Here is a 16989-nt window from a genome sequence, read left to right as displayed (position 1 = left end):
GTAGATTTGTATGTTTAGAATGAAACATTCTGGAAGGTGAAATGAGGAACAAAGATAGCCCATGCTACTGAGCACCAGAGTGGACCTGGGCTGGAATTCAGTGCCTTCATTTTACAAATCCAACAGCTGAGGCCCAGGGGGTGGCAACAGTTAAGAACAGATTCCAGCTGACAGGTAGCCACCCTCACGGGCCACATCGCTACTCTCGGCCCTAGGAGGGAAGTGTATGTGCAATTAATACCCCCTGGCCAAGATGGGTAGTGTTTCAGTGGTTAAATAACTTGCCCAAGGTTACCTGCTCTACCAGGCAAAATCAGAATTCCATGTTTCCCAGGGGGCTGGCCTACCCGGCCCTAGGAATCATGTCTGAAAGGAAGGGAAAGGGACGGGAGTCGGGGTGTCCAGGTGGCCTAAGGACTAGAAGAAACTTGGAGAAAGTGGTGACTTCCCCTGTTTCCCAACGGCCGAAGGGTCCGAGCACTCAGCGCGCCCACCCAAGCCCCGACGACCGGAGGCAGGAAGCGAGGAAGCGGGGATCTCAACCGCCACCGGGAGACGAGCCCACCCTGGGCCGCTCTCCCAGAGAAATGGCCCGACCGGGGCACAAGGGGGAGGGAGGGGCTGCCGGCTCGGCGAGGACCACTGACGACAGCTTCAAACAGCGTGCCACCGCCGGCCTGCTGGGAAACGGCGCCGCGCAGACCAATCGGGCCGGAGGCAGAGACCGGTTGGCTCCCGAGCGTGCCGGGCGGGGCAGGGAGCCCGGGAAGGGGAGGGAGGGGCGGGGCACGGCGCCAGCCGGGAGGCCGAGCCCTCTCGGCCCCACCCCGCAGCAGGCCTGCCGGGGGCGTCGCCCCAGCCCCTCACCCCCACCCCAGGCCCCTTGCCTGCTGGGGACCCTCCACGTGACTCGGTGATGCAGAACGGTTATGACCTTCAGCGTGTGTCTGTGAGGGTCCCAACAGTGCGGGTTTGCGCCCGGCCCTGTCTGTGGGTGCGGGGACTTGTGGGTGTGTGGGCATGTGTGGGTGTGCTGGGGAGGGTGCCCAGCGACATGTGACACAGGCTCCCGTCTCTGGGAGATGGTGAAGGGGCCCGCGAGCTGGCGCTTTGTCTGGCTGTCTGCAGAGTGACGGTTCGCGCGGCGGCGGCGGGCGCCCGTGCGGTGCAGGATGCCGGGGCGCCAGGGTGGCCGGGGGCGCGCGCGCCTGTGCCAGGGTGAGTGCGCTGCGGCAGCGCCGGGGGACTGCGCGGCGGGCCCGCGCCGGCCCGGGCCTCGGGCGTGACCAGGAGCCACCCGTGGGCGCTGCAGTGGCCGCGTGTCCCCGTGACCTCGGGAGCCAGCCGGCCCGGGTGGATCCCCGTGCGCCCCTCCCTGTCCGCCCTCCACGTGCGTGTCCGCGGAGCGCGCGCTCGCGGGCGCGCACCCGCCTGCCTGTCGCCGCCGCCGCCGCCGCGAGCCGCCGGGAAAAGGTGCCGGGAACCGAGTGAGCCGGGGCCGCGGGCCCGAGCGCCATGGGCAGGAGGGCGCGCGGCGGGCGGCCGGTCAGCCCCTGGCCTCGCCCCCGCGGGAGAGCGGCCTGGAGTCGGCGGGGGCCGGCCAGGCCCGCGGGGAGGCCGGCCCGCGCCCCCTGAGCTACAGACACCAGGTGAGGGGGCCGCGGGGCACAGCAGCGGTGGATGGCCAGGGAGGGGCGACGGGAGGGGCTTGGGGGGGCGCCTTCCCCGGCGGGGGAGGGGATGGCGCGGAGGGAGGGGGCTGGCGGTTCCTGGAGACGCCAGAGAAAGGAAGTTCCGGGACCCTCCCTGCTCTAGTGTCCACCTCCGCTTCCTGCCTCACGCTGCACCCCATCCCCAGAGCCAGGACCCCCCTACCGGCTTGGGAAATGTGACCTTTACTCTGGGGGGGGGGCCTGGCCCTGCAGGCCCCGGCCTTCTTTCAGCCCTGGGGGGCCCCTCGGGCCTCTGACCCTGACCCCCACGTGGGCCAGACTCTGGAAGCTGGCCCTTGGGACTGGGCCACGGGCACAGCCAACACCTGTCCCAGCCCCACCTGTGCCTGGGGCCCTGGCCCTTCCCTACAGGGCACTCACCATGGCCCCGCCACTCCTGCTGCTGCTGCTGGCCAGTGGAGCGGCCGCCTGCCCCCTGCCCTGTGTCTGCCAGAACCTTTCCGAATCGCTCAGCACCCTCTGTGCCCACCGAGGCCTGCTGTTTGTGCCACCCAACGTGGACCGGCGCACAGTGGAGTTGCGGCTGGCTGACAACTTCATCCAGGCCTTGGGGCCACCAGACTTTAGAAACATGACAGGGTTGGTGGACCTGACGCTGTCCCGAAACGCCATCACCCGCATCGGGGCCCGCGCTTTTGGGGACCTGGAAAGCCTGCGCTCCCTGCACCTGGATGGCAACAGGCTGGTGGAGCTGGGCGCCGGCAGCCTACGGGGCCCTGTCAACCTGCAGCACCTCATCCTCAGTGGCAACCAGCTGGGCCGCATCTCACCTGGGGCCTTCGATGACTTCCTGGACAGCCTAGAGGACCTGGACTTGTCCTACAACAACCTGCGGCAGGTACCCTGGGCCGGAATCGGTGCCATGCCTGCCCTGCACACCCTCAACCTGGACCACAACCTCATCGATGCACTGCCCCCGGGTGCCTTTGCACAGCTCGGCCAGCTCTCCCGTCTTGACCTCACCTCCAACCGCCTGGCCACACTGGCACCCGACCCGCTCTTTTCCCGGGGGCGCGACGCAGAGGCCTCGCCTGCCCCCCTGGTGCTGAGCTTCAGCGGGAACCCCCTGCACTGCAACTGCGAGCTGCTGTGGCTGCGGCGGCTGGCCCGGCCTGACGACCTAGAGACGTGCGCCTCCCCTCCAGGCCTGGCTGGCCGCTACTTCTGGGCAGTGCCCGAGGGCGAGTTCTCCTGTGAGCCTCCCCTCATTGCCCGCCACACACAGCGCCTCTGGGTGCTGGAGGGCCAGCGGGCCACGCTGCGGTGCCGGGCCCTTGGCGACCCTGCGCCCACCATGCACTGGGTTGGCCCCGATGACCGGCTGGTTGGCAACTCCTCTCGAGCCCGGGCTTTCCCCAACGGGACCCTGGAGATTGGGGTGACAGGCTCTGGGGACGCGGGGGGCTACACGTGCATTGCCACCAACCCTGCTGGTGAGGCCACAGCCCACGTAGAGCTACGAGTGCTGGCCCTGCCCCATGGTGGGAATGGCAGCACTGAGGGGGGCCGCCCTGGGCCCTCGGACATTGCTGCCTCAGCCCGCACTGCTGCTGAGGGCGAGGGGACACTCGAGTCTGAGCCGGCTGTGCAGGTGACGGAGGTGACTGCCACCTCAGGGCTTGTGAGCTGGGGGCCGGGGCGGCCAGCAGACCCCGTGTGGATGTTCCAAATCCAGTATAACAGCAGCGAGGACGAGACCCTCATCTACCGGTGAGGATGCACTTTGCAGCCCGCAGCCCCTGCTTCACTCCCAGCTGCCCCTCCTCACCCCTCCCGGACTCAGCCACCTCCATTCACCCCTCCTCAGCTTCTGAGCTGCCTGCAGGGAGAGGGGAGGGGCAGGCACCAGGGAGAGGTGGGAAGTGCCCCATGAAGTCTCTTGGTGTGGCTGAGCAAGTACAGGCTTTCTGGCATCTGGTCTCTGCATTTAAGCACACCAGCCTGGGCCACACATACGTGTGTTCTTTCTGGCTCTGACAACGTGACTCTCCACCACCTCCCTGGCTTGCCCTGGGCTTGTGCATCAACACATATGCCTGCCTGTCCCCTTGCACTGTCCCCAGCTGCACACATGCATGCCTGTCTTGGCTTCTCTGCCTTCTTGAGTAAACCGACAAGGCCCATGTGGTCCTAGGGGAGAGGAGTGATCTGAGCTGGACCTGGGAGCATGCAGTGAAGGTGGGAGGTGTGCAGTGAAGGGGTGTGAGCTGGGGCCAGGGCCTGGACCCAGGCTCTGATCAACCACCCTTGCCCACAGGATCGTCCCAGCCTCCAGCCACCACTTCCTGCTGAAGCACCTAGTCCCTGGTGCCGACTATGACCTCTGCCTGCTGGCCCTGTCACCTGCCGCTGGACCTTCCGACCTCACAGCCACGAGGCTGCTGGGCTGTGCCCACTTCTCCACACTACCGGCTGCACCCCTGTGCCACGCCCTGCAGGCCCATGTGCTGGGCGGGACCCTGACCGTGGCCGTGGGGGGTGTGCTGGTGGCTGCCTTACTGGTCTTCACTGTGGCCTTGCTGGTTCGGGGCCGGGGGGCCGGGAATGGCCGCCTCCCCCTCAAGCTCAGCCACGTCCAATCCCAGACCAATGGAGGCCCCAGCCCCACGCCCAAGGCCCACCCGCCACGGAGCCCACCACCTCGGCCCCAACGCAGCTGCTCCCTGGACCTGGGAGACGCCAGCGGGTGCTACGGTTATGCCAGGCGCCTTGGAGGGGCCTGGGCCCGGAGGAGCCACTCCGTGCATGGGGGGCTGCTCGGGGCTGGGTGCCGGGGGGTGGGGGGCAGCATGGAGCAGCTGGAGGAGAGTGTGGTGTGATGGGAAGGGAGTCAGCCCAGGGTGGGCTGGGGAAGGGGCAGAGGACATGGGGTGGGCAGCTGCGGGGCCTGGTGGGTCAGCGCTGCCTGGGAGTCTCTCCTGATTTTACCCTTGGTACCTCAGGCTCCCTTTGTACTTGGCAGGACAGGGGGCCCTATCCCTGGTTCTGGCCTCCAGACCCGTGTTCCTCCAACAGGTGCTCACAGCCACCAAGGCAGGGGCTGCAGCCACCAAGCGGAAGTCTTGTTTTTCTTTATAATAAAATTGTTGGGTACACCTCAGTGCTAGCCTGTCTCATCCTGCTAGGCTCCCTGAGAGTGGAGGGGAACGCGTGGGCCAGTAGAGGCACACAGGACAGGGTCAGGCCTGGGGCTGCTAGCCCCATAGAGGTGGCCCAAACAGCCTGGGGTGTGTGCCCTCATCCTCATCTGTCTAATGGCCAAGTGCTTGGGGCTGGTACCTCCTGTCCCAGGTGAGCTGGACCAGCACCTAGAGAAGGGGAAGGGCTGTGACTGAGCCTCTGGGCCCTGGGCCTATGTCTGTGAGGGAAGAGAACACCCCTTCCTGGCAGGACATGGAGGGGATGTGACATCCTCATGGAGGCATGGATGTCATGGTGCACAGAGTGGCAACAGGGGCACAGGGGATGTGGCACAGCCCTTCAGGGCAAAGGGACCTTGTCTGGTAACAGTCTTTTAACTCAGTAGGAAGGCCCCCATGGCTTCCATCAGGGACAACCTCTTTCACCGTCTTTCAGGGCATCTTCTGGATTTGTAAAATGTTATCCTGGAGGGATTGGAATATGCTTGGAATCCCACTGCCCTATCAGCCCAAGACCTTCTGGAAGGTTCATCAGTGCTAGAGGCCCTGAGCTCCCAGCTGCTCCACTGATGCCCTCCACTCCCCATCCTGTGGCTTTGCTCTGGGCTTATCTTGAAAGACTGAGTCAAACCCTTGCTGGACACTGGAGGGGTAAACACTAGGAAGGGGGTGCCCACACCCACAGGGCCACTGCCCTGCTTCTGTTCCCCACCCCGAGGAGCTGGAGTTTGGGGGGAGTGGGCATGCCCTGCTCTGCCTCCTCTCGACCCAAGACCCCTGCCAGCCTCTGGCCCCGGGCACAGGCTCTGCCAGCCTTTGAACAATCACAGCTCCAAGTGTCAGCTGAAGGAAGTCCGTGCTCCAGACACAAATACTTGCCGATGTGTGGCTCTCTGCTGGGCTAGGTGCACCCAGATGCTTTAAGAACATGCAGGTGCCTGGGCCTCACTGAGGCACCCCATAGCCTATAATGGTGCCCAGGTCGTGGCAGCCACAGTACATGTGCCAAGGGGTGCATGGACATTTATCTGAGGCCCACCAGGGTTCTAATGGGCAGCCCCGAGGAAAACTGGAACAACAGGTATGTGTGTGCACACGTGTGCTAGCCAAGCTCACACACTTGTGGGTTTGCACGGTGTTGACATATGTGCGCTTGCCCTCCCAGCCCCAGAACACATACCTGGGTGTGGCTCAAGAGAGATCCTGGTTTAATTAAATGAAACGAGGTCCTAAACAGAATAGCAGGAGAGCATGGGCCCTCTAAGGGGCTGTAGGGTGAAGGCAGAGGGGAGGGAGGGCCCATGGTGTGTAAGATGAGAAGGTGCAAGGTGCTGCAAGGTGCTGGGTGCGGGAGGCTCTAGAGGTGGCAGGAGCCAGCGGCCTAGTCAGGGTGCACATTTGGGGAGGACTCTGGTGCCCCAAGGAACCAGAAACACGTGTCCCAAGGCTTCCTCCTTGTGAGCCACAAGGCTCTGGTCTCCCTTCTCCGCCCTCAGGGCTCTCAGACACTAGGTGTGCAGGAGCCTGCCAGCTGTAGGGCAGGTGAAAGGCCCAGTGGCCCAGGGGCACAAGCACAAGGGCCAGCCGGGCTTACCAGTAAGAACAAGAGCCACAAAGGCAGGCAGGCAGGGCCACGGTGCATACTGGCCACCCGGCCCCCAAAGCACCCCTAAGACACCATGTGGGGAAACCCAAGGCCCCTCAGAGAGCAGCACATTGAACACATGACGCCACAACACGTCTCTGTATTTGTGCAGAGAACAGCCCCCAGACCAGGAGCCCCGAGGCTTCCCACAGAAGTGCACAGAGACGCCCCAACACCCAGGGAACAGCCATTCCCTCTAAGGTGGGCCAAGGGCCTGAGGAGAAACGGCTGACCAAGCCTTGACCCCACAGGTACGCTTCCTCCCTCCTTCCACACCACGTGCTTCGAGAGGCTTCTGCACCTACCAGGGCTCCTGCCAGGACACACCACATAGCCAGACCAGCAGGTGAGAGGACAGTACTGCCCATATCCCCTGACCTCACCAGCCGAGCCTGGACCCCAGGCAGGACTGGAGGCAGCCGAGAGGAGAAGGTGACACAAGGGGGACATCAGCCAGTACCTCAGCACACACACCCTGTGCCTCTGTGCAGGGCAGGCCAGAGAGGGCATCCTCTGCATTGGGTGCCATCCTTTGGGCACTCCCAGGAGAGGCTGAGGGCTGGTCTGCCCAGAAACCACCCCCATGGTTGGGCCGGGTGGCACAGTCCACTGAGGGCAGAGCCCTCCTTCCTGCTCTTGTGCCGCAGAGTGTCTGCTGGCAGCATCTGCCCAGGGGATGCCCACATATATGGAGGCAGTGCTGGCCTCAAGGCCAAGGCAGTATGTGGCTGTGGCTTCATCTCTAGCTACAGACGGGGCATCGAGGGGCTGACGAGCATCTCAGGTCCTTGCCTGACAGCTGGGCTAGGAACGCTCTGAGGGTGGGCGATGTGCCCCACTCTGCCCTTGCTCAGGCCTCCCAGCTGCAGCCTCCCTTCCTCGCTGTCCCAAAAGCACCAACATGATGCTGGTGCCAGGCCAGGGGATGGGAGCTGTGAGGGCAGACAAGGGTCTCATTTTATGCCCAGTGACCTCATCCACACAGGCTTGTGCTCTCACCCAGGGTTTTCCTGGGACTCAGAATTCCCGAGAGCTTGTTCAAAACTGGGGTCTCTACCCCAACATGCGGGATCAGAATTTCCAGAAGGAGGCCTATAATATGTGGATTGAACACAGACTCCATGTGATCTCACCTAAGAAGGGCAAGAAGGAGTGTGGGGCTCCCCGGAACAAGTCTCCTGTCTCTGGCCGAGCGTCCCCTGAGCATCTGATGCCGAGGCCTACTCCCAGGAGGCTGAGGGGCCTGGCACCAGCAGAGGCAGAGCAGTTGGGAGAGTCCCCGTGCAGCAGAGGGACAGAACTGAGCGGGACTGTGAGCGACTAGAAAGCAGGCAAAGCATACAGCCTCTCTCACCTTTACACCTCGGACTCGGAACTCCGCAAGGGCTCTGCTCATCTTGGTGGCGGCCGTGGGGTGGTCTTTGCCATGAGCAATGACTTTGACGAGCAGGGAGTCATAGTGCGGGGAGATGACAGCTCCTTGGAAGGCAGATGCATTATCCAGGCGGATGCCCATGCCCTCTCCGCTCCGGAACACCTGTGGGCACAGGTGAGCAGGGTCAGGAACTGGGTCTTAAGCAGGAGTCAAGATGTGCCCCAACCCCACCCCAGGCTGGACAAGGGCAGATGTGGCAGGGGGCTGTTCCTAGCACAGGTGCACCAACTCTGGCTTGTGAAGTTCTGCCTAGTTTTCACCAACAAAGCCAGGGGTGCCAGTGCGTGCTCTGGGTGCCAGTCACTGCTTCCTTCTCCCTGAGAGCTGGCAGGGGAAGAGGCAAGAGGGGGAACAGGGGAGGCCCTGCTCTTCCCAGTCCCAGGGCTATACGCCCAGAGCTCAGGGCTGACACAGAGCTCAGCAGAGCACAGACAGGGGCCCTGGGCAGGCAGAAGCCAAAGCCCCCAACCTCCCACCCGCCTTCCTGCCTAACCCTCTTGCCTTTCAAATTCATTCATCCCACAGCATTTGTGGGCACCAGGGTGAGCAGCTAAAAGAGGGTCCCTGTCCACAGGGGGCTCCCAGCCTGCTGGGCAAGGCCGTAGACAAACGTACAAATTCAGATTAGTGACAGGGACACTGCAGGGCATGAGCAGGCCAAGGAGGGAAGGCAAGCTGAGGGGTTTTGTTTTAACATACACAGTGAAATGATGAGGAAGGCCTCGGTGTCCCCTCACTTTCCCCTCCTTCAGAAGGGGAGAATGGAAGGGAGAGGGAGGAGAGGCAGAAGAAAAGCTGAGAATGGCAAGAGGGGCTGGATGCAGAGTTCTCGGGAGAACAGGTGCATACTCGCATGTGAGAGAGGGAAGCAGGGCAGAAGAGGACGGGTCCCAGAGGCAGATTCGGGGGGTGAAGCGGGGGTTCCAAGTCCAAGGCTGGACAGAGACAGGGTCCTGGGGGGACAGGGGTTTAGGATGTCTGGGGTAACTGGTACACACATGAACATCTGTGACGAGGACAGGGGTGAGTTCCTGCAGGGAGAGCCTTCACCTGGGGCCGGGGGACCCCTGTGAGGCACCAGTGAGGTAGGAGGATGAGGAGTGGGAGGGACAGCCCAAGGGGCTTGGGACACCCACTGCACCATGTTTCCGCTTCTAAGGGACACAGGCCTGTGTTCGATAAAAAGGAACTTAATAAAATATTTAAGGGTGAACACTCAGCTGTGAGCAGGAACTGTCAGCTAAAAATATTCTGTGGTAAACCAGGCTCAGAGGAGCCAGGCCTTGGAAGTGGAGGTGCAGGAAGGCAGTGGCGCGTCGCAGGGCTGCCCCTTCCCCGCTGAGGGCAGAGAAGTCAGGGGCCGGCCCACTAGACAGCACTCCAGCCTTAGCACTTGCCCCCACCTATGGACTTGAATTGTTCCAGAAATGGAATTCCAGTGGCAGCTGTCTCAGGACTCCCAGAATTCTGCAACTGTCAGAATCCAGATATTCCCTTTCCCTTCCCACATCACTTGTTCCTCAGAAGCCCAGTATTTGTCTCAAAATCATCCTGGGCTTCTCCCTGGACCAGAACCTGAGCTCTCGCACATGTCCCACTTCCTTGGAGGCTCAGGCCAGATGGGGAGGCAGTAAACCTGCAGAGCTGGGAGCAGCACTGCTGATGTGCAGGTTCAAGAGGTATCCTTAGCCAGCATGAGCTAGAGGGCCAGGAAACAGGCACCCCAGCAGTTCAGAGGGCTCCTGCCCCAAGCAGATCCAGAGGCTGGGAGTGGGGAGGGAAGGCGTGTGGAAGGGGGGCTGTCTGTGCTGAGAAAAGAGAGGGCGTGTGGGAGATACTCCTGGGGCAGAGGCATGGCAGGTCCACCTCCACAGCTGGCCATCTAGCCACTGGTGGCCCAAGCCTGCCTCTTCCCTGCCCTCCACAATTTCCCTGACTCCCTCATTCATCCTTTAATGGGCCCCTCCACTGGGACCCACTGGCCTATCCCCTCCACTGGGACAACTGGGCCCCAATTCTTTGCAGTAATCCTTGGGTTCTGCCTTGCCAACTACATAGGACAGAGGCTACTACTCTGTCTTTGGGCTCTTGAAAGAAGCCAAAGTCCAGGGCCTGGGCTTTGTTTCTGGGGAGCTTACTTTTGGCTCCACCTAACTGGTCTGCTCCCTGTTCTGCACGATTCACTCACTGGTTTCTTCGTCTGTGTTCATGGCAGTCTCCCCCTGGAAGGCTCTCCCTTATTTTTGGACAGAGCCTGGCTCCTGTGTACCCTAAGCCAACCGAAGCGAGGGTTCTTACTCCCTGCCGGGCCCACAGGAGGGTCTTCCCACCCAGACTGTGCCAGTGCATGCTCCATTGGAATGCTGGCCTACCTCGATTCGGCCAGTGTCTGGCTGGAAGCTGCGTGCAGGGTCCTCGGTGGTGACCCGGCACTGAATGGCACAACCGTTGATACGGATATTCTCCTGCCGCAGGCCCAGGTCAGGCAGGCTCCGGCCCTCGGCCACATGGATCTGGGCGTGAACCAGATCCACACTGCAGAGGGGGTAGGGAGAAGGGGAGCATGAGGCAGGGGATGGATGGGGAGGGTGATCCCCATCCCTGCCTGCCAGCTCTTCATTCACGAGCTGGGGCAGCAGGATCCTTCCACCCAGACCTATGGCCCCTGCCTGGGCCCATGGGGGCTGGGAACTCTGGGCAGTGGGAGTAAGAAGAGGGCAGCTGGAGGGGGGGCCAGCTGAAATATCTACATCTACCTGCTGTCGTCCCTCCCACCAAACGACGCCTCCCCATACTCTGCCCTAACCTCTCCCTAGGGTCTCTCCATCCTCCCACCTCCCCCGGACCCACCCTTGGTGAAGCCTGATTTGAAGGCTCAACTGCTCATGCTGAGAGTGGTAGGTACTATGCCCTGATGGGGGAGGAGGGGCGGTTGGTGGGAGAGCAGGGTTGTGAGGGCTGTAGGGAGAGGCTGTGAGGGGACATGCTTCGGTGAGAGTGCCTTCCACCCAGGAGGTGTGTCAAGGCTGGGCTCGTGCCTGAGACCCCAACCTAAAGAAGATCTCAGTGCACAAAGCTCTCCAAATGTGCATGATTTTATAAGCTCAGCCTCACTGACTGCCATGCTCCTAAGGACAGTGACAAATCCAAGTGGAACAGCTATTAAAAAAAAAAAAAAAAAAAAAACTCAGGGTCATAAATGTATTGTCACTGAGGCTTGTGGCAGGGACAGCCTGTAAATGGCACTGGAAGATCTTCTCCCGGGTCCTGTACTTGCCACTAAAGCATTTCATGGGAGTGACAATGACTACCGGGCGTCCCTATGTCCACGTACCACGAGCTTAAGGCTGTGTTCCAGCCTGTGTTCCACAGTGATACTCTGAATCTGTCATTCCCATCAGAGGAGGAGCCTGAGGGTCAGAGAGGCTGCAGCTCACCCAAGCTTTGCGTGGCCAGTGACCAGGTAGGAACCTGCACCCTGGTCTGTGTTGGACACAAAACCCCTACTCCAGAGCAAGCACAGGCTTCCATCCTTAACAGAGCAGGCTTGTGGCAGGCCCAAGATTGACAGTGAGTTTATAGTGGCACAATGGGGCAAAGTCTCATGGAGTCAGAATCTGAAGCTGGAGCGGCCACCTCAATTCAGCCTTTACCTCAAGAGAACAAGGCATCTGGAGGCCTGTGTGTGCCTGCTGGGCAAAGGCAGGCGCCCCCACAGCATCCTCAATCTCAGGTGGGGGTCAGGGGAGGAACAAACTGTCAGAAAAGTTCCAGCGTGAGATGTGCTGGCCCAAAGCCAGGGCTTCACACTTAAATGGCTCAAAATATGATCCTGAAACAACTGAATGGTTTATAAAAGGAGCAGATTTTTTAAAGGTCTGTACTCAGTGCTTGTGGAGCACAAACTGATACAAGCAATCTGGAAACCTGATTAGGCTTTGCTCGGGTAACTGCACTGTAAGAGTCTATCCCCACAACTCTTCAGGGGCGAAGGAAAAGATTTAGACACAAAAATGGTGTGACCACCCTTTATGAGCCACAAAAACCAGAAACGACCTGACCCGCTAGCAATGGAGGGCCATTTTGGGAAGTCATGAAACACACATCTACAGTTCTAGAAAGACTACTGGCCTGGAGGATGCCTTCAACTAATACTAATTTTAAAAGTAGAAGAGGAACTCTACACATAACATCTCAATTGTGTCAAAATATGTATATAGTAAAATAAAGATGGAACAAAACCAGGAGAGTTAGGGTCGACACTGACAGTTCTGCTGGGCTGGCAACTCTCTTGACCTGAGCCTCCACTCCTCATCTGAAATATGTTAGACTTTCCTCCTCAGCAGCCTGGTTCTGAAAGTGGGGCTCTGAATCGTTTTTTTTTATTTGCTCCTTCATTTTTATGATAAGCATATGATGCTTTTCTTTCTTTTGTTTTTAGAGAGAATCTTAAGCAGGCTCCAGGGCCCCATCCCACAGCCCTGAGATCATGACCTGAGACAAAATCGAGAGTCAGCTGCTTACCCGACTGAGCCACCCAGGTACCCCACATGTAATGCTTTTCTAATAATTTTTGTAAAAAGTACCTAGATCCTTAACTGCTCTCTACCACAGTGGGGGGTGGGCCGAGCCCCCACTAAATGCCCCCCCAATATGTGGATTTTATGGGAAACCTGGAAGCTGCCCCGCCCTCAGAAGTGCCCCGCCCCTGAAGCCCCACCCACTCACTCTGTGATCTCCTCGGTGACTGTGTGCTCCACCTGCAGGCGTGAGTTGACCTCGATGAAGTAGTGCCTGCCATGCCGGTCCACCAGGAACTCCACCGTGCCTGCGTTCTCGTAGCCCACCTGTGGGGCGGCCGTGTCAGCAAGACATCAATCAGCAGGGCGGGACCGACTGGGCCCTGAGTGGGCCCTGACAGCCACTCTGGCTCAGCCACAACCATTGGCCGGTTCCAAAAAGAACAGACTGCACTCCCAGCCTCAACAGCCCTGCCCCTAGGGCAAGCGCCTGCAGCTCACGCCCCTCCCTTCCCCCTTGGGCTGAAGGGGCTGAAGTCCCAGCCTCTGGCAACTGCACCCAGCTTCTCTGAGGCAACAAGTCAGAAGCTGCCACTGGCTCTGCACTCAGAACCCTCCCCAGTGGACAGGCCCCACCACGCACCCCAGTCTCTGCTGGACCTTCTCATTCTCAGAGGGTTTTCAGAAAGTTCCCCTCTGCTCTACGCATCACCAGGACCTCTGACCATGACCCAAAGAGGTGTCCTCTGAGAGGAACCAGCAGTGATGATCCTTCTAATACAAAATTTAACCCTCTTTCCAGTCTCACTCTGGTCCTGCCAGAACCTGAGTGAGCTCCCTCAGACCTGTTACAGAAGGACACGCTGCCTAAGCCAATGAATTAGACCCAATTCCAGGTAAGATTACTCATATGAAATAACCCAAATGGCAACTCTAAATTAGATCCTAACCAAGCCTTATATTAACTGTGTCTGAAGCTTCCCTGTGAGTGCTGACCCTCTCTTTCAGCTGGGGAAGGTCATAGAATCATCTGCTGCCCGAAAGGTCTGAGGGGGCCAGGCTCTGCAAGAAGAGCAGCACCCGGGGGCCCACCTGGGTGCCGAGGAAGGCAGATTTGAGAAGATGCTCTCACTCGGGGCCCTGGGAAGGGAGGTAGAGGTGGGGGCAGGATACTCCGACTCTGAGAGGGGGTGGGTTCAGGAGGGCCCAGAAGAACAGAAGGGGGGGCCCCCTGCTACAGGCCTGGCCACGGCAGGTGCTCTCCTGGGCAGGCCTGGGGGCAGGTCACTGTTGGGGAACCACCTGCCATCTCCTACCTCCACGCCCCAGTAGAGCAAAGACTGGCAGGAGGAGGAGAACCTGAGGATTCGATGGGTGGCAATAAAGGTGATGCAGGGGCCAGTCAAGAATGAATGATAGGAAATGCCTTAGTAATGTTTCTTAATCTTGACAGAATCCACTGGATCTCATTCCTTTTGTTTCAGGAGTGAGGCAGTGCCACGCAGAACTCCCATCTGTGCAGAGGGAGTGGCTGGAAACCTCTTTCCCTTCCTCTTCTCAGCCTTTCTGGACTCCAAGCTTGGTCTCTGGGCCTGGCACCTCTGCTCTCACACAGCAAGGATCCAAATCCCATGTTAGCACTTTCTCCTCCCCAGAGAGTCCTCACCTCTGTCTCCCAGAGCCAGTCACTTGGGGCCTCCCTGCTCCCTAGCAGATTGTCCACATGTGGACATGACTACTGGTCACGAGGCCTAAGCTGGCAGGAGTTCAGAGGAAGCCACAGGTACAGGCTCCTTATCTCCATGAAGGAGACTGTCCCAGAAGGCCCCTGCCCTTCACCTGCTTAGCAAGTTTGACAGAGTCACTGGTGAGCCGTGTCCGAAGCTGGGGATCCAGGTGGGCTGCAGGAGCAATCTCAACCACTTTCTGGTGCCGCCGTTGGATGGAACAGTCTCGCTCATAGAGGTGCAGAATATTCCCGTACTGGTCTCCTACAGTGAAAGGTAAGCTGGCCTCAGTGTCTCCTGGGACCTAAACACTTCCTAAATACCCACCAATCCCATATAGCCTCCCAGGGCCAATCCATGCTTGCCCTCGGCAGTTGGGGCAGTCAGGAGGGAAACGGTCAGCACCAAGGCCAGGGCCCTGACCAGTCCAGCCTCCACGGCTGGCCTTCCCAGGGGAGGTGCTTCCTGAGGGGTGGCTCCTGGACACCAGCTGTGGTGAGCCCAGAAAGATCAAGCCCACTTGGCTCCTGCCTCGTGTGGTGGCCCCGTGAACGCCCCCACTCACCCAGGATCTGCACCTCGATGTGGCGTGGCTTCTCAATGAACTTCTCCACAAACAGCGCCCCATTCCCAAAGGCGGCCAGGGCCTCCGAGTAGGCCCGGTTATAGCTTTCCTCCAGCTCCTGAGAGGGCAGGCAAGCTGAGCAGACACTGGGCCCTGTAGCTCAGCCTCACCCTCTGTGGGACCCCCGCCCACTCTGGGAACCCCAGGCTCTGTTCTGCAGGTGGCCTCACAGGCCAGCGGGGCTCCCTGCTCTGCTCCCAGCCCTGGGCTTCTGCTCACCTCATAACTGTGCACGACCCTCATGCCACGTCCCCCACCTCCATAGGCGGCCTTGAAGATAATGGGGAAGCCATAGGTGTTAGAGAATTCATGGGCCTCGTGCAAGGAAGTGATGGGGGCATCTGTGCCAGGGACCACAGGGACACCTGTTGGGAGAGAGGCATGTGGGTCCTCTGTAACAGGCTGGAATCTCTGCCCGAACCCATCAGACCCTCCTTAGACAGCCCCTCCCGAGCTGTGCGGGCCATAGTCGCTTGTCCACCACATGTACCTGCAGCAATGGCGATGGCCCGGGCCTCCACCTTATCGCCCATCTTGCGGACCACCTCAGGGCTCGGCCCAATAAACCGAACCCCTGCATCCTGGCAGGCTTGGGCAAAGTCTGCTCGCTCTGACAGGAACCCGTAGCCAGGGTGCACTGCATCCACATTGTTTTCCTGGGGGCAGGAGCAGTCAGAGACATGCAGCATCTCTCAAAATCTCTCACACAGGTCCAGCCCAAAACCTGTGGCTCAAGCATCTCCCCCCACCTCATCTGGTTGGTCCATCCATCCATCCATCCATCCATCCATTCATTCATTGATTCATTTACCCAGTCCCCTATTCACAGACACTTACTATGGGCTGCCCTGGGTGGGGGGAAGGCACAGGACTCAGGCCTAGCCCAGCCCAGCTCACCTTGGCCACCTTGATGATGTCTGGGATGTGCAGATAGGCCTGCACTGGGGCAAGGCCGCGGCCGATGAGGTAGGCTTCATCTGCTTTCTGCCGGTGCATCTGGCCTGTGTCCTGCTCCGAGTAGACAGCTACAGTGCGGATGCCCAGCTCTGTGCAGGCCCGGAACACACGGATAGCAATCTCACCTTGGAGGGAGGGGGCAACGGGACCAGATGTTAGATTCCTGGGTCCTTAACAGAAGCAGAAGGGGAGTGGAGAGCTGGTGCGCAGGGCAAGCGCAGAACAGAAACACTAAGGTTGGGCTAGACACGTGGCTCCTCTTGCTGGCCCCAAGGGCACTCACCTCTGTTGGCCACCATAACTTTCTTGATGGGCTTGTACTCCAGGCGCCGGACATTTGGGGAGGCAGCAGGGGCAGTGGAGCTTCGGTGGATACCCAGGAGCCTCAGGCCCCCACGGACGGTTTGGAACTTCAGCATCTGGGAAGTCAGAGCTGGGTTAGAGCAGCTTCGGCAAAGAGGGTCTCCCAGGAAGAATGAGAGTCCTACCCCACCCTGCCCTTGTAGCGGCCCCACGTGAAAGCCAGCACCTCACCCTCCTCAATTCCCGGCCACACCCAACATTCCCTTGGGGGCCACCTGGCTGTAGGGAAGGGAAAAAGCCAAACCCAAACAGAACCCAATCTCACCCTAGCACTCTAATAACTTTCACAACACTCCAAGCTCTTAAAGCAATTGTGGGGACCAAGCAGAGACCCTGAGTGCCCTCAGTGTGCACATTGTCAGAGTCCCCTTCAATGCCTTCTGTGAGGCCCAGCAGCCTGGGTTTTAGGACCTCTCCACACCACACTGGCCCCTGTGTCCTTCCAGAAGGGTTCCACCTGGCCAGGCAATGAGGGTAATGACAGATCTCTCGAGGAGCCAACCTGCATCACCGTGCCCTCTCAGGAAGCCACACCTCTGTCAGACTTTAGAAGCAAGGACTTGTTCACACAGTGGCAGAAGCCTCCTTTTCTACCAAGGGTTAAAGTGCACTGAACTTCAGATATCACCGCATTATCTCCCCCTCACGGATCCACCAGCAGCCCAAGCCTCTGAGATCTGCTTCAGATAACAGGCCCACTAGCCCAAACTACCACATAGGGTTAAGTCAAGAAGAGGCAAAGCACTCCTTTAGAACAAGGGCGGCAACAGAGCAGTAAATAGGTGGTTAATAAACCATGAGCAGTTTCACCTCACCAGAAATCACCAGGGACAAAAGAGAACAG

General features: G+C 59.7%; 2 protein-coding genes across 6 annotated transcripts in view; one reads left to right on the top strand and one right to left on the bottom strand.

Moving 5' to 3' along the window:
• PC (pyruvate carboxylase) overlaps positions 1-16989 on the bottom strand; it is a 100452-nt gene that overhangs the window by 6777 nt on the left and 76686 nt on the right. For all 4 annotated transcript variants that reach the window (XM_038563786.1, XM_038563785.1, XM_038563784.1 and 1 more), the window contains 9 exons: positions 16066-16201; positions 15723-15907; positions 15316-15481; positions 15045-15190; positions 14766-14883; positions 14313-14464; positions 12682-12800; positions 10326-10488; positions 7873-8055 (listed from right to left, as the gene is read on the bottom strand). In XM_038563786.1, the coding sequence (XP_038419714.1) occupies positions 7873-8055; positions 10326-10488; positions 12682-12800; positions 14313-14464; positions 14766-14883; positions 15045-15190; positions 15316-15481; positions 15723-15907; positions 16066-16201 (1368 nt within the window). The remainder of the gene's footprint in view (positions 1-7872; positions 8056-10325; positions 10489-12681; positions 12801-14312; positions 14465-14765; positions 14884-15044; positions 15191-15315; positions 15482-15722; positions 15908-16065; positions 16202-16989) is intronic.
• On the top strand, positions 1547-4833 carry LRFN4 (leucine rich repeat and fibronectin type III domain containing 4). 2 transcript variants are annotated; one of them, XM_038563789.1, is made up of 3 exons: positions 1547-1649; positions 2085-3443; positions 3991-4833. In XM_038563789.1, exons 2-3 carry the CDS (start codon positions 2095-2097, stop codon positions 4550-4552), a joined length of 1911 nt encoding a protein of 636 aa, XP_038419717.1. In that variant the 5' UTR covers positions 1547-1649; positions 2085-2094; the 3' UTR covers positions 4553-4833. The 2 variants fall into 2 exon arrangements, with proteins under 2 accessions (XP_038419717.1, XP_038419716.1); XM_038563788.1 differs by lacking the exon at positions 1547-1649 and having other exon boundaries at positions 1727-3443.

The sequence above is a fragment of the Canis lupus genome, chromosome 18 (assembly GCF_011100685.1).
Source record: "Canis lupus familiaris isolate Mischka breed German Shepherd chromosome 18, alternate assembly UU_Cfam_GSD_1.0, whole genome shotgun sequence".
NCBI classification, from domain to species: Eukaryota; Metazoa; Chordata; class Mammalia; order Carnivora; family Canidae; genus Canis; species Canis lupus.
The sequence above is the reverse complement of the archived record's forward strand: the minus strand, read 5'-3'. Positions and strand labels throughout refer to the sequence as shown.